The sequence below is a fragment of the Erinaceus europaeus genome, chromosome 7, assembly GCF_950295315.1.
Source record: "Erinaceus europaeus chromosome 7, mEriEur2.1, whole genome shotgun sequence".
NCBI lineage: Eukaryota > Metazoa > Chordata > Mammalia > Eulipotyphla > Erinaceidae > Erinaceus > Erinaceus europaeus.
The window spans coordinates 113,490,684-113,504,681 of NC_080168.1; the positions used below are offsets into that span (position 1 = coordinate 113,490,684).

A 13,998-nucleotide genomic window follows, 5' to 3' on the forward strand; every position below is an offset into this window, starting at 1 on the left:
GCTACCGCCAGACGCCCTGGATGGTGGATAACTAAAGGAGAAAGAGACATCGAAAGCATCACCCCGCACATGCACTGCCCAAGGTTGAGCTCACGCTCTCATTTTTGAGAGTCCAGGATTCCATCCACTGTGCCACCTGGCAGGCTCTGGTTGGCGAGGGGGGTGGGGGTGAGAGCAAAGGAAAAAACACCAGAGACTCACTCCAGCTCATGCAATGCCAGAGACTGAACTCGGGACCTCATGCTTGAGAGTCCAACACTTTATCCACTGCACCACCTCCAGGCTACTGCTTTTGAAAAATACTGCTGAGCCCCATCCCTAGAGTTTTGGTTTATTGGGTCAGGAATGGAGCCAAAGCATCAACCTTTCCAATAAGACAGCGATGAAAGAAAACGTTAATGACTGTCCTGTTGATGGTGCCTGTGCGGGTTCTCGGACCCACGCTGAGCAGCGACACTCCGGGTCTGGTGGTCCGCCGCCGCCTCCCGCGCTTTTCGGGTCCAAACTGCAGCTGCCGGCTGGGTGAGCTCAGCCCCGCAGTTCCTGTCCCGGCTGCCGCTTGCAGGGGAGGCGCCCCCAAACCCGCCCTGCCGGGGAGGGCGGACACGGGCGGGCTCGGGCTCCCTCGGGGCTCCCCGCACTCGGGGCTCCTGCCGCCTTTGGGGGTGGCTGGGACCCTCCCCGAGTCCGGCCGCGGAGCCCTCCGTGGATGGGGGTTCGGCTATGGGATGCCGGACGGCGCTGCCCCGGAACCCGGGTGCGGGGCGGGCGGGGTGGGTGGGCAAGTTCCCCGCGGCTGGCGCCCCGCCCCGGCCCCGCCCTCCAGGGTGTCCCGCCGGGAGCGGCGAGCTGCCGGGTGGCGAGGCGGCGCATCTCCGCGGCAGGGGCAGGTAAGGAGCTGAAGCTGCCCCCCACCCTGCGGGACCCCCTACCCTGAAGCGCGGGGCGCTCCCGCGGGAGCCTCCTCCCGTCGAGGTCACCCCTCCCCCCTCCTCTTCCTCACCCTCGACAGTAAAATGAAAGGGCTGGGACAGATGGGGTCTGGTCAGTCCGCCCCCTGTCTCCGCCCCCCGCCACCACCACGGTGGTGGGGACCCCCCTCCCCACGTCGCCGCCTTTGCGCGGACCTCAGAGAGGCAGACGCTCTCAGCCCTGGAAACTTGGGAGCGCTGGCATGGGGAAGGGGCAAGCCACAGCCCTCTCTCCGGGGCTCTGCGGCGCCCCCCGCCCGCCCACCTGCACCCCCCAATGCCCCCAGTGCCCCCAGTGCCGCACCTCTCTCCAGACGTGCTTGGTCACCCAGCGAGAAGCGGTCAGAGAAGGTCCCTCCGCAGGGCCACGTCGCCCCTGAGCAGAGGGGCAGCGCAGCGGAGCTGCTGGGCTCGAGCTGGGGGGGGTGGGGGGGCGCAGGGAGTGGGGGGCGCGGTCGGATGGGTGTTCATGACTGTGACTGTTACCAACTTCCTGATTAAGCACTTGTCACTTGTTGTCACTTGTTCCAAGCCCCAGGCCAACCAAATGGAGAAACAGTTTGATACTTGCCCTCAAAGCCTGTCATGCCAGACCCTGAGGTGTACAGAGGGCAGGGCAGGACACTTGTGTGTCCAGGCTGGGGTGGAGGTCCAGTTTGTTATACCCTGGGGACAGACGCCCTCTGTCAGGCAAAGTTTAGCACTAAGCTCCCTTCTGGGCCCTCCAGCACAATGCCCAGGTACTGGGTGAGGTTATCAGCTATGAATGCACCAGAGAAGCGGTACTCACTTTCCCAGAGATACCTGAGCACTCCCCTGGCACTGTTCTCTCCCATAGATGAACCATGTCTCTGCTCATCACAGACCGGGTAAAAAGGCAAGACAAGCGACTCTAAGGGAAGCCAGGGCAGCTCCTGCACTCAGCAGTGCCCGGCCCTGTATGCACCCAGAGCTAGGAGAGAAAGATTTCCAGGGGACCAGGGCTGAAAGCATGAGAGGATTGTCAGAGAGAAGCAGCAGTCTGGAATTGCTGGATCCTTGGAGGTTCAAGATGGCCTCTTCCTTGGGCCTCACTGCCCGAGGTTGGCAGGACAGCTGACTCCCATATAGTGGCATAGAAACACCCCTGGCCTTTATACCATCGGAGATCAAACCATTTTGATCCAACTTCAGTTGAAAGAGATCTGAGCAGAACATATGACCCTGGGTTTAGTGCATGTAACTACAGCACAAAACAGAAACCAGGACTCAGATAGGACAGCTACCCCTGAGCCTACAGCCTCTCAGGGTGGCTGAGAGAGTAAGGAGGGAGGCGGCTGACTCAGTTCTGCTGCTAATTAAGCTGTATAGCCTGGCCCAGATCACATAAACACTCCTTAGGTGGAGCACAAATGAAAAGGTACATATGAAAGTGCTTTGGCAATGCTCCAAACATCAGTCAAAACGCAAGGCAACTGGTGTGGTTAAGGCAGGTGGGCTTTGAAGAGACCTAGACCTGAGCGTGAACTCTGCCTCTGTTAGTTTCTTCCTACCCTTCTGTGACTTTGGTTCTGCTACTGAACCTTCACATGCTTCAGTTCCTTTCTGTGCAAAAAAGGTGGTGATTGTTACCTGACTTGGCACGATAGTGGTGATCATTTTTAAAATTTATTTATAAAATAAAAAATAGAAAATATTGACAAAACCATAGGATAAGAGGGGTAAAATTCCACACATTTCCCACCACCAGAGTTCCATATCCCATCCCCTCCACTGAAAGCTTTCCTATTCTTTATCTCTCTGGGAGTATGGACCCAGAATCATTATGGGGTACAGAAGGCTTCTCCACTGAACATGGGTGTTGGCAGGTTGATCCATACTCCCAGCCTGTTTCTATCTTTCCGTAGTGGGGAAGAGCTCTGGAGAGATGATGATCTTTAAAATGGTCACAATCCTCACCTGACTTCAGCAGACACATACTGATAACCCCAGCCTAAGTGAAGCTGCCACCACAGAGGGCATCTGTGATCCAGAGAGTGAATGACTATTATGAGCTTGGGATAACTCAGTTCTCCACACAGCCCTCTCTGCCTGACTCTGGAAAATGTCCATCCTCATTTGATAGGAATGACAGTGAAGATTTGAACAAATGAGAGGTCAAGTGCAGGGCAGTGCCTGTCTCTGTGCTGAGCTCAATGTTATGATTGTGTTGTGTAAAAAGCCTTGGGCAGGGAACTAGGATGGGTTTAGTTGGGAAGAAAAACAGGACTGTTAGAAGACTCTTTTGTAGCACCTGAGAACTCTGGGATGTCAGGTTATTCTGTACTTTGCCCCCTGACCCTGGGCCCTTGGTGGATATTTGAATCTTTACCCTCAGCTCAACATATAACAGAGAACAGAGGACTGACAAGCCAGAACCCTAACCACTGACCTCAGGGCAGAAGGACGCTACAGGAATTGGGAGACTGGGCAGACTGGGCAGGAAAAGCATCTGGAGTTAGAACATGGTGAACCAGGCCTTAAGGATTGGGAAGGAGGAAGAAAGCCAAAGCTAGATGATGATGTGCCTGGCTCTGTTGGTTCTCCCATCCCTGTAAGATCCAATGGGCAAGCCCTCCATGGAGAGGAGAGAATGTGGGTAATGGGTCTTGGAAACAAATACACCTGGATTTTGAAGGCAGTAAGATGCACCTTAGTTGAAGAGGGCTTATTAGAAGAGGGGAGTTTCTAGTAAGAATATAAAAGAGAAAAGAAATGGGAAAGACTTTGAAGAAGGAAAGATAGTGAGGCTGAGTAGCAACCAGGAAACAAGCTGCCAGGCCATGTTTCTACTACAATCAAGTGGCACATAAGGAATTAAGAGTATTTGAATACAATTGTCCTGAGTGTGAAAGGGGGAGAGAGGCTCACAGCAAAGGTGGCTGACAGGCAGCTTCTTTCTACATCCAGATGTTGGGCAATAAGGAAACAGTCACAGATGACGGTCCAGAGAATAAAGAGGATGAGGTGGCTCCAAGGAGGCGTGGAATGAATCAGCAGGACATAGGAGTGGGCGTGGAGTGGACATTGAGAGGAGATTAAAAAGTACATGCCTGGAAGTGGGGCAGGAGCAGGGACTGTTTCAAGGATTACTCTGCCACTGTTTGCCATGGGGAAACTGGGGAGACTGACCAGCTTAAAGGGCAGGTTGCAGACCCTGACAGTTGAGGGTGTGACATGTTGACTATCTGTTGGTCTGTCATAGAAGTCCAGCTGCCAGGAGAAAGAAAAGAAACCTCCAATTCTGCCCCATATACCATCCTACTTCCAATCTAGAGATAAGTTCATGTTTTCCAAAAACTCAGTACCTGCTAAAACCCTTTATTTTACGTGTGTGTGTGTGTGTGTGTGTGTGTGTGTGTGTGTGTATGTGTGTGTGTGATTTAGTTATTGAGTAGAAACAGAGAGAACTGAGATGGAAGGGGAAGACAAAGGAGATAAGGAGAGAGAGAGAGACCTACAACACTGCTAGTGAAGCTTCTTCCCTGCAGATGAGCACCAAGAGCTGGAACCTGGGTCCCTGTGCATTGTAATATGTATACTCAGCTGAGTGCACTACCACCCTGTCCCTCAAACCCTTCCAACTCTCCCCCTCACCGCCTCCCTAACCCTCTCCTCTCAAATACAACCTGGATGTCACTAGAGTTCCTAATTGATTAGGGAATCCCTTGCCATGCCCATCTGGGTTCCTCCTCCTTCCAGAATTCCTAGAAAACAGTTGTCTCCAAGCTCAGTCTGAAGTAGTGACACATTCCTGCCTTGTCTGTCAGGGCCTGAAGGTCCTTCAGTGGAAAACCTGTAAGCTATTGGATTTCCTGTTCAGTCACACATCGTTTTGATTTTCAGTGACTTTTATTAATTTTTAATACACCAACAAATATTTGCTAAGCACCTTCTGTATGCCAAGCGCTTCTAGGTATATAGTGCACGCACAGTTGAATTTTTCAACTGAAAATCCATGTCTGGATTATTTTGAATGTTATGTACACATAGAAAAAAAATCCTGATGCACTTGGGAGGGAAAAACTTGATAGATGAACTATGGAAATAACTTTCAGTACAGCTTTCTGGAAAATAAGCTTCAGTATTACAGTCTGGGGGAGGGGGCAGGGGATGAAGTGTCTTGAAGGTGTAATTATAGAGAAAAGTGAAGCCCTCTCAGCATCTATAATCAAAAGGGCCAGAGGTAGGAGGAAAGGTTTGGAGGAGATAATTTGCTCTGTTGTTGGCAGCTGGAGAACAAACAGGGGAAATGAAGTAAGGGCTGCATTTGATGGGGAGAGAGTTGAAAATGTCCATGTGGAAAAGGGAAAAGCTTCTCCAAGATGGTGTCTCAGCTCCCTACCCAGTCAGTAGCTTGAGTTTCCCTGTTCTTTCCCAGACATGATGTCTAGCTCCACACACCTGTACCCCCAGTGAGAGTGGTGACAGTCATCTCTTGGAAGGAACCTGTGATTGAGCCTGAGTCTATCTCAGTAACTTGAGCAAACATCCCTGTGGTGCTGTCGCAGGCTGCTCACTTCCTGGCTGCCACGTCTCCCGGAGGTGAGTGGCAACTTGATAAATAGAAAGAAACTTCGTTACACAGAGGCCACCTCGTCAGTAAGGGCGTGTTCTGGGCAGCTGACCTGGACGTTCACAAAAGCTGAAACTCTGCCAGCGACTTCCAATGCTGGCATTCTTGAAAGCATTTGTAATCCTAGGTGGGAGCGGAGAGAGGGCAAATGTGTTGTGGGGAAGGTGGTCTGAGCAAAATGGGGCAAAGCTCAGGAAACAGCCCTGCCCATGACCTCCAAGGGTCTGGGAGCTGGGAGCTTAGTACCTGTTCCTGGGACTTATGAGCTCTGTGACATTTAAGAGGAGTTCCCCATCACCCTGGTCTCCCTTGTAAAAGGAGGATTCACAGATAGCCCTGCTCAAAGTGGTGAGCCTATCACCCAGCTCCAGTACTCACAGTAAGTGCATTCAAAGCATCTTTGGTGAAGACAATGCCTGCTTGTCACTGGAGCTTTGAACACTTTGCTTAAACCATCCTGGTCTCATCTCTTTTAACATGAGTTCATGGAATACCTACTACCTGTACAACTACGATTAGACTTTGCAAGCAGTGAAGAGGTGAAAGTATGAGAGAAAGTACTCCTCTGACACCAGGTAGGTTGTGATGAGGCCAGGGGAGGTATATTAAAGGTCTGCTAAGGGGCCAGCAGTAGGAGATGGAATTGGAGTTCAGAGCCCTCTGGTCATCCTCCCCTAACATTTCTCCCCCTCTGGGAGTATGGACCAGTTCTTTTGGGGATGCAGAAGGTAGAAGGTCTGTAATCGCTTCTCTGCTGGACATGGGTGTTGGCAGGTGGCTCTATACCCCCAGCTTATTTCTACCTTTCCTTAGTTGGGGAGAGCTCTGGGAAGGTGAGGTGCTGGGGCACATTGGTTGGGCAAGAAGAACATTTCTAGCCTCTACTCAGTACAGAAAACCAGGGTGGTCTGAGAAGGCAAAAGGGTTGTGAATAAACACTCAGCAGAGGCCGAATGAACTTAGTGGGTGAGGGTTGTGGGACATGAACAGTGGAGCTGGAGAACAGCCTGTGGGAGCCCCGAGCTGAGAGTCACAGGGAACACTGGGAGAAAAGCCTGTGACACTCTGTACTAAACAGAGTACTACAACAGGAGCTGTTCCTTCCACAAGCTAGCAGAGGAGTGACCTCCCTGACCTGGCTACCTACACTGCTGGGAACTGGCTCCTACATACAGGACAGGAATTCTTGACCCCAAACTCTTTGGGCTGTCTTGGAATTATGTATCTTGTCTAAGGGACTCTTTTCTATAACTGTTGGCTGAGCAAATAAGCCAGAGACTGAGACCTTTATTTCAAGACCTAATCACAGGTGTCTTATTTCATTTCAGGATGTGGTTAGTACCTTGAGGAACTTCAGGCTTCAAGCAGAGGAAGCCATAGCCAGATTGCATTTAGAGAGCAGATTCCTGGGGAGGGCTCAATTTAACCCTAGTTATGTGGCCCCCCCCTCAAGAAATAAAACAAACAAAAGTAAAACTTCACTTCAAGAGATCACAAGGTTGTGCCAGGAAAAGGAAATTGGAGTGATTTAAAATAAAAAGGTTTTATTTATTTATTTATCCGTTTATTTATGGGGGGTCTTACCAGAGTATCACTCTGAAATATGCAATTGCAGGGGATCAAACTTGGGACCTCGTGCTTAAAAGTCCAGTGATTTATCCACTGTGTCATCTCATAGGCCATGTGACTTGGTTGATTCTTCCTGGAAGAGGTGAATTTTTCAGCACCTGACAGCAGCTGACAAGCCCTTACCAATGCTCATTCTTGCTGTAGTGGAAAGATTGAAAGGATCATAGAGTGCTCACCAGTGTGTCCTGAAGTCTCACCTCCCCAGAGCCCTACCCCACTAGGGAAAGACAGACACGGCCAGGGTATAGATCTACCCACTAATGTCCATTTCCAGTGGATAAACAATTACAGAAGCCAAATCTTCCACCTTCTGCACCTCATAAGGAATTCTGAGCCAGGGTGCTGGGTGGTGTCACATCTGGTTAAGTGCGCAGTACTAAGCACAAGGACAAGTGCAAGGATCTAGATTGAAGCCTCCAGTTCCCCACCTGCAGAGGGGACACTTCATAAGTGGAGAAGTAAGTCTGCAGGTGTCTATCTTCCTCTCTCCCTTTCAATCTTCCCCTCCTTTTTCAATTTCTCTCTATCCTATATACATTTTTCCAGTAAAATGGAAAAATGGTTGTTTTTTAATGACCACCAGAAGCAATGGATTATTAGTACTAGTACAGGCACCAAGCCCCAGTAATAACCCTGGATAAAAATAACAATAATAATTTTGGTCCTTACTACCAGAGGGATAAAGAATAAGGAAGTTGGGGGAGGTGGGCAGTAGTGCAGTGGGCTAAGCACACATGACACAAAGCATAAGGGCTGGTGTAAGGATTCTGGTTCGAGCCTCTAGCTCCCCATCTGCAGGGGGTCACTTCACAAGTAGTGAAGCAGGTCTGTAGGTGTCTATCTTTCTCTCTTCCTCTGTCTTCCCCTCCTCTCTCAATTTCTCTCTGTCTTATCCAACAACGACAGCTATGACAACAATAACAACTACAACAAGGGCAACAAAATGGGAAAAATGGCCTCCAGGAGCAGTGGATTCGTAGTGCAGGCACCAAGCCCCAGTGATAACCCTGGAGGCAAAAAAAAAAAAAAAAAAAAAGAGAGAGAGAGGAAAAAAAAAAGAATAGGGAAATTGGGACCAGGAAGTGGTGCAATGGGGTAAGTGCACATGGCACAATGCTCAAGGACCAGCATAAGGATCCAGGTTTGAACCCCCAGCTTCCCACCTGCAGGGGGTGTTGCAGGCTGGCTGCTCCAGGTCCCCCACCCCCCTGGCCAGGGGAGGCGAGAGTCAGAGCAGCCCCTGGGAGTCCTGGGGTAGTTCCGTGTGCATGCTGAGGGCAAAGTGCTCAGAGAGACAAGCAGTCAGCTCTGGGAGAGCCTCAGTGGGGCAACTCGTTTATTGAAAGAGAAAGCAGTTACATATACCCATTACCCAGGGAGAAGGTTGAGGTAATCATTAACCCAAACACAAAGCAACACAATGCATAGTCACATTTTGACCTGCAAACTATTTGATCACAAGTAGAAAGTTACCATACAAGGTTCGATCACAAGCTTCACAATGCATATTTCTCTGGGGGGTAAATTACAGGCATCTCAGGGCGAGGGGAGGAGGTGGAGGTTGAGTAACAGGAGTTTGTGGTGGTTTTGCAAGTTTGGCCAAACACAATGTACAGTAAGTCATGGCCTTTGTTTTAAGGGGAGAGAAGGGGCATGTACAGAAAGGTAGCCCCCACTTTGGAGAAGCCATCCATCATTAGTTCATGAGGTCAAGGGAACCTGCCCTTGTCTTGACCCAGAGGGAGAGCCAGGGGTCAACCTGCTCGGACCTCATGGAAACAATGGCCTGGACTTTCCGGGACAGTGGAACTATCTTCCAACAGGGTGTCACTTCACAAGTGGTTATCTTCCTCTCCCCCTCTCTGTCTTCTCTTCCTCTCTCGATTTCTCTCTGTCCTCTCCAACAACAACAGCAGTGGCAACAAAAACAATAATAGCAACAGCAATAACAACAAGGGCAACATAATGGAGGAAATGGCCTCCAGGAGCAGTGGATTCATAGTGCTGGTACCAACCCCCAGTGATAACCCTGGAGGCAGAAAAAGAAAAAGAAAAAGAATAGGGAGGTTTCCAATGGAGGGGATGGACGCAGACCTCTGGTGGTAGTAACTCTATGGATTATGCCCCTATTAGCTTACAATCTTGTTAACCATTACTAAATCACTAATAAAACTTTAGAAAGAAAGAGAGAAAGGAAGGAAGGAAGAAAGGAAAGAAGAAAGGAAGGAGGGAGGGAGGGAGAGAAGGAGGAAAGGATCAGGAAGAGTGAATATAGCCTTCAGGATGGTTCTATACTGTCATGGAAAACACTTCCCCATGCTTGCTGCAGGCCTCTTTGTGCTTAGATGGGGGTAGTTCCCAAATTGCTGGGGTGTCTCTCTCAGGCAGCCCTGTGTAGGCCAGCATTCCTCCACTCTTAGTCAATAAGCTGCCTGTAAACCTGAGCTCCCCTCTCCCCATTTCCTCCTCCAGGCCTTCTTCACACTGCCTTTCTCAACCTGTCATTTACCCATATGCTATGAGAAGGTTTTAGCTTTATTGTTTTTTTACTAGATAACGTAGCCAGGGTTCAAAGTACAAAAGAATATTTGGTGAAAGATCTTTTCCCTGATCTTCTGTCCTCCATAGACAGGTGCTCCCTGGACCAAATGTGACCTGTTACACTAAAACTCAAACTTAAAATCCTTTAGATGCAAGGACTGTCTCACACTTGTCTATGTCACATCTGGGGTGAATTGTCCCACCCCTTCAGCCAAGGCTTTTCCTAGCACTACACCCTCCTTCCATACCGCACTGCTGCCATCTTAAGTTAGCCTCCTCTGTGCCCCCAAGTCCCTCTTAACTGGCCATTCAGCTACCTGCTACACACTCCATACAAGCTGTTATACTGTTCTCCTAGTGATGGTGAGCTCCCACTGGGCCTTTACTTCTCCCCATCCCTCAGGTCAAGGGCAAACTGCTTGGCATGATAAATAGGTTTCAGCCACCTCTCCAGGCCCATTTCATACTGTTCCCATTGGTGGGTCTTTATATATGCTGTCCCAGCCCGAAACGTGCTCACCTCCTGCCTGTGGGTTAAGTGCTCAGCCCAAGTTTCTCTTCTGCTGAGTCTTTTTCCTAAATGCCATCCCTCTTCACCAGCTGAGCCTCCAGCATGTTCCCTCAGCACCCAAGGCTGGCTCTCTCATAGTGTCTTCTGGCTGGGCTCCGTTTAAAATCTGATTCCACCAACTGACTGCATGCTCCTTAGAGGCTGGGTTTCTTCATCTCTGCATCTCCTTCACCTGGCAGGACACCTGGATTACACCAAGCATGCAATCAATACTAGCAGAATAAAAATTCTCCTGGCTCCTATCTCCAAGGTGGCACATAATACAAAGCAGACTCTCAACAGGATTTGATTTTATTAAAAAAAAAAAAAAAAATTCCTTTTCCAGAGCACTGCTCAGCTCTGGCTTATGGTGGTGCAGGGGATTGAACCTGGAACTTTGGGGCCTCAGGCATGAGAGTCTATTTACATAACCATTATGCTGTTTTCCCCACGACCCCCCATTTTATTTTTATTTTTGATACTGATGTTAAATCTGCTATTACAAAAGAAAGTCATGTGTCCCCCCACAACCCAGGGTGAACCCTGATCCCCTCTAGCTCCCCGATCCCCCACACGTTATTTTTAGCCAGAATACTGCTCAGCTTTGGCAATTGGTGGTGCCAGGGATGGACCCTGGCACTGCCCAGCTTCCCCTTGAGACAGTGATCAACACATGCTCCCCAGAGCCAAGTGACCGTGGATATCCAACTTCTCCATCGGTAGAGCTTGCATTTGTTTCAGTTTTTTAAAGATCTATTTTGTGAGAGAGAATCCTGTTCTGTTATGCGGTGACTGGAGGGGAGATCGAGCCTGGGCCCAAAGAATATGCTCCACCTGCTAAACTGTCTCCCCAACCACAAGCTTGTGTTTTCAAACAATACTCAATAGCTTGGCTGGAGTTACTTTTAAGCAAAATATGCTGCAAGGTAAGTGACTCAGACCAAGAATTAGGTGCTTGAGGATAATTGCTGGGAAGCTGAGCAGGGAATTATTCATAAGTACAATAGAAATAATTGATATCAAGGACTTAGCATATGCCAGGTACTTCCCCACTAGTACAGAAACATTATCTCTGATTTAATCCTTACCACAACCCTATGAGTTAAGTATTAATTACCCACAATTTATAGGTGGGGAAATTGAGGCTTAGTGGGATTAAGTAATTTGTCCAAGTGTCACACTGCTGCTAATGACAAAAACTAACACTTTTTTGAGAATGTACAGTGTACAGAAATGGTGACAGCCTCGCCATGAATTATTTCATTGAATTTAATTCCTACAACAACCCCAAGAGGTAGGAGGGTATTACTGTTACTGCCCAGGGCAGAACCTGGATCTGGGCCCAGGTTTATTGCTACTCACATCTAGCAAGTTAACTTGAGCCTTATGCTTCCAGAGCATTCCAGAGAAAGTTTCACAAACATTCATCCCTTGAGCCATGGGGTGGATGGTAGAAAATGGTGAATACCAAAGTCCAGTCCTGCTTGGAAGGCATTATCATAGAATCTGAGATATTCTTATTTGTTAAAGGTGTGTTTAATGTGTGCATTTGGGAAGTGGCGCAGTGGCTAAAGCACTGGATTCTCAAACATGAGGTCTCAAGTTTGACCCCCCTGCAGGACATATGCCAGAGTGATGCTCCAGTTCCCTTCCTCTCTCTCTCTCTCATTAATAAGTAGATTTTTTTGGTATTTATTTGTTAACGTATCAGGAGGGGGGAAGGGAGAGAGAACCGAGCATCACTAGCACATGCAATGCTGGGGATCAGACTCAGGACCTCAGACATCCTAGTACCTTTCTCTATTCACTGCACTACCTCCAGGACCACTGATTCATTTGCAAATTTTAAAATTAGATATGAGTAGAGGTAGAAGAAATTTTATAAAAGATAGAGAGTGGCATAGTCACCGATAGCCACCATCACTTTTAAGAAAAGGCACTTTATGTTGAAGATCCCCATGTGCTTCTAGTCATACACCTTATCTTCCCTTCCAAGAAACATAGGTCTCAGAATTCATCTAGTTTGGGGTTTGTTTTTGGTTTTGCCTCCAGGGTTATCACTGGTGCTTGGTGCCAACGCTATGAATCCACTGCTCCTGGCAGCCATTTTTTCCTTTTTTTTTTTTTTTTCCATTTTATTAGATAGGACAGAGAGAACTTGAGAGAGGAGGGGGAGAGAGGAAGCTAGAAATCTGCTTGTGAAGTGTCTGTACTACAGGTGGGGAGTGGGGCTTAAACCTGGGTCTTTGTGCATAGTACTGTGTGCACCTAACTGGTGCACCACTGCCAGGCCCCCATCTAGTTTTCTTTATAGCTTTATCACATATTCCTTGTTTTAATACAGTTCCCGGGTCTTGCACATGCACGATACTGCTGAATAACCTCCCTCCCTCACTTCTCTCCTTCTTCTCTCCTTTCCTTTCTTTTAAGAATGTGTTTATTTATTCATGAGGAATAGGCAGAGACAGAAAGAACCAGACATCACTCTGGCGCATGTGCTGCCGGGGATTGAACTCAGGACCTCATGGTTGAGAATCCAATGCTTTATCCACTGCGCCACCTCCCAGACCACTCTCCTTTCCTTTCTTTTGGGAAACCAGAGAGAGAGAAAGACTAAGAGCAAAGACACCACAATGCCACTCCACCATCCATGGAACTTTGCAGGTGCCATCCATGGGGCTCCCAGAGCTCATGAACTCTGGGTCTCACACACAGCTGGGTGTATACTCTGCTGGGTGAGCCACCTCCCAGCCTACCAGATTCATCTTGAATCAGACTATGTAAGTATCATCATTCAGCCAGAGAGCTTGGACTTGACCCCCAGCCCCAACTCCCTGCCCATCTCTGCTTTGTGTCATTTCTTTTTCCCCACTTCCTCTCTTCTCAGGCTGAAGCCCTAAGGTGTGGCCACCGTGATATACTGAGCTATTTCCAAAGCTGGGCCTAGCACTGGGATTGACCCAGTGGGGTCCCCGCTAGTTCCAGAGAATGAAGCTGTTCTGCAGACGCCACATGCCCCTGCGCCTGGCTGTGGTGGGCAGCGCCTTCGTGCTCTTTCTCTTCGTCCTGCAGAGGGATGTCAGCAGCAAGGAACAGGCCATAGAGAAGCTGTGGCTGAGGTCCTTGGTGAGCCAGAAGGATCACATCCTGGACCTCATGCAGGGTGCTGTCAACAACCTCAGGGATTCAGTGCCCAAACTCCAGATCAGGGCACCGGAGCCCCAGGCCACACTGGTCTCCACAAACCAGTCCTGCCTCCCCGGGTTCTATACCCCAGCAGAGCTGAAGCCCTTCTGGGAACGGCCACCACAGGACCCCAATAGCCCTGGGGCTGATGGGAAAGCATTTCAGAAGACTGAGTGGACACCCCTGGAGACGGAGGAGAAGGAAAGGGGCTATAAGAAGCACTGCTTCAATGCCTTTGCCAGTGACCGGATCTCCCTACAGAGGGCCCTGGGGCCAGACACCCGGCCCCCTGAGTGAGTAGCACAGAGCTGTGGGGTGGCTAGGGTTCTGTCAAAGTTGTGACTGGCCATGGCTGTGGGCACTGAGCCAGGTAAAGCCCCAAAGGGGATTTTAGAACACAGGCAAGGATTTCCTCTTAAGTTCTCACTTTTCCTGATCCTGCCTTGGCCTAGGGTTGTGGTTCCAGAGTCTTACAGTTAGGTCAGAAGCCAGGGAATATTGTGGGCATAAACTACAATTCTGAAGGT

General features: G+C 49.3%; 1 protein-coding gene and 1 long non-coding RNA gene across 8 annotated transcripts in view; one reads left to right on the top strand and one right to left on the bottom strand.

Annotated features, from left to right (window-relative positions):
* Window positions 1–819: 819 nt before the first annotated feature.
* The window catches only part of GALNT6 (polypeptide N-acetylgalactosaminyltransferase 6), a 42,104-nt gene continuing 28,925 nt past the window's right edge, over window positions 820–13,998 (top strand). The window contains exons 1-3 of one of the 6 annotated variants that reach the window (XM_060195351.1): window positions 5,209–5,534; window positions 5,848–6,140; window positions 13,173–13,764. In XM_060195351.1, the coding sequence (XP_060051334.1) occupies window positions 13,274–13,764 (491 nt within the window). In that variant the 5' untranslated portion in view covers window positions 5,209–5,534; window positions 5,848–6,140; window positions 13,173–13,273. Of the gene's footprint in view, window positions 891–5,208; window positions 5,535–5,616; window positions 6,141–10,937; window positions 11,212–13,172; window positions 13,765–13,998 lie in introns of those variants that run through there. The other 5 variants (XM_060195352.1, XM_007518244.3, XM_060195353.1 and 2 more) reach the window with 5 other exon arrangements.
* Window positions 7,160–13,998, bottom strand: part of LOC132539519 (uncharacterized) — an 85,366-nt gene continuing 78,527 nt past the window's right edge. The window contains exons 5-6 of one of the 2 annotated variants that reach the window (XR_009550858.1): window positions 10,256–10,490; window positions 7,160–7,332 (exon numbers count right to left, since the gene is read on the bottom strand). This is a non-coding gene — a long non-coding RNA (uncharacterized LOC132539519). The remainder of the gene's footprint in view (window positions 7,333–10,255; window positions 10,491–13,998) is intronic. The other variant, XR_009550857.1, reaches the window with a different exon arrangement.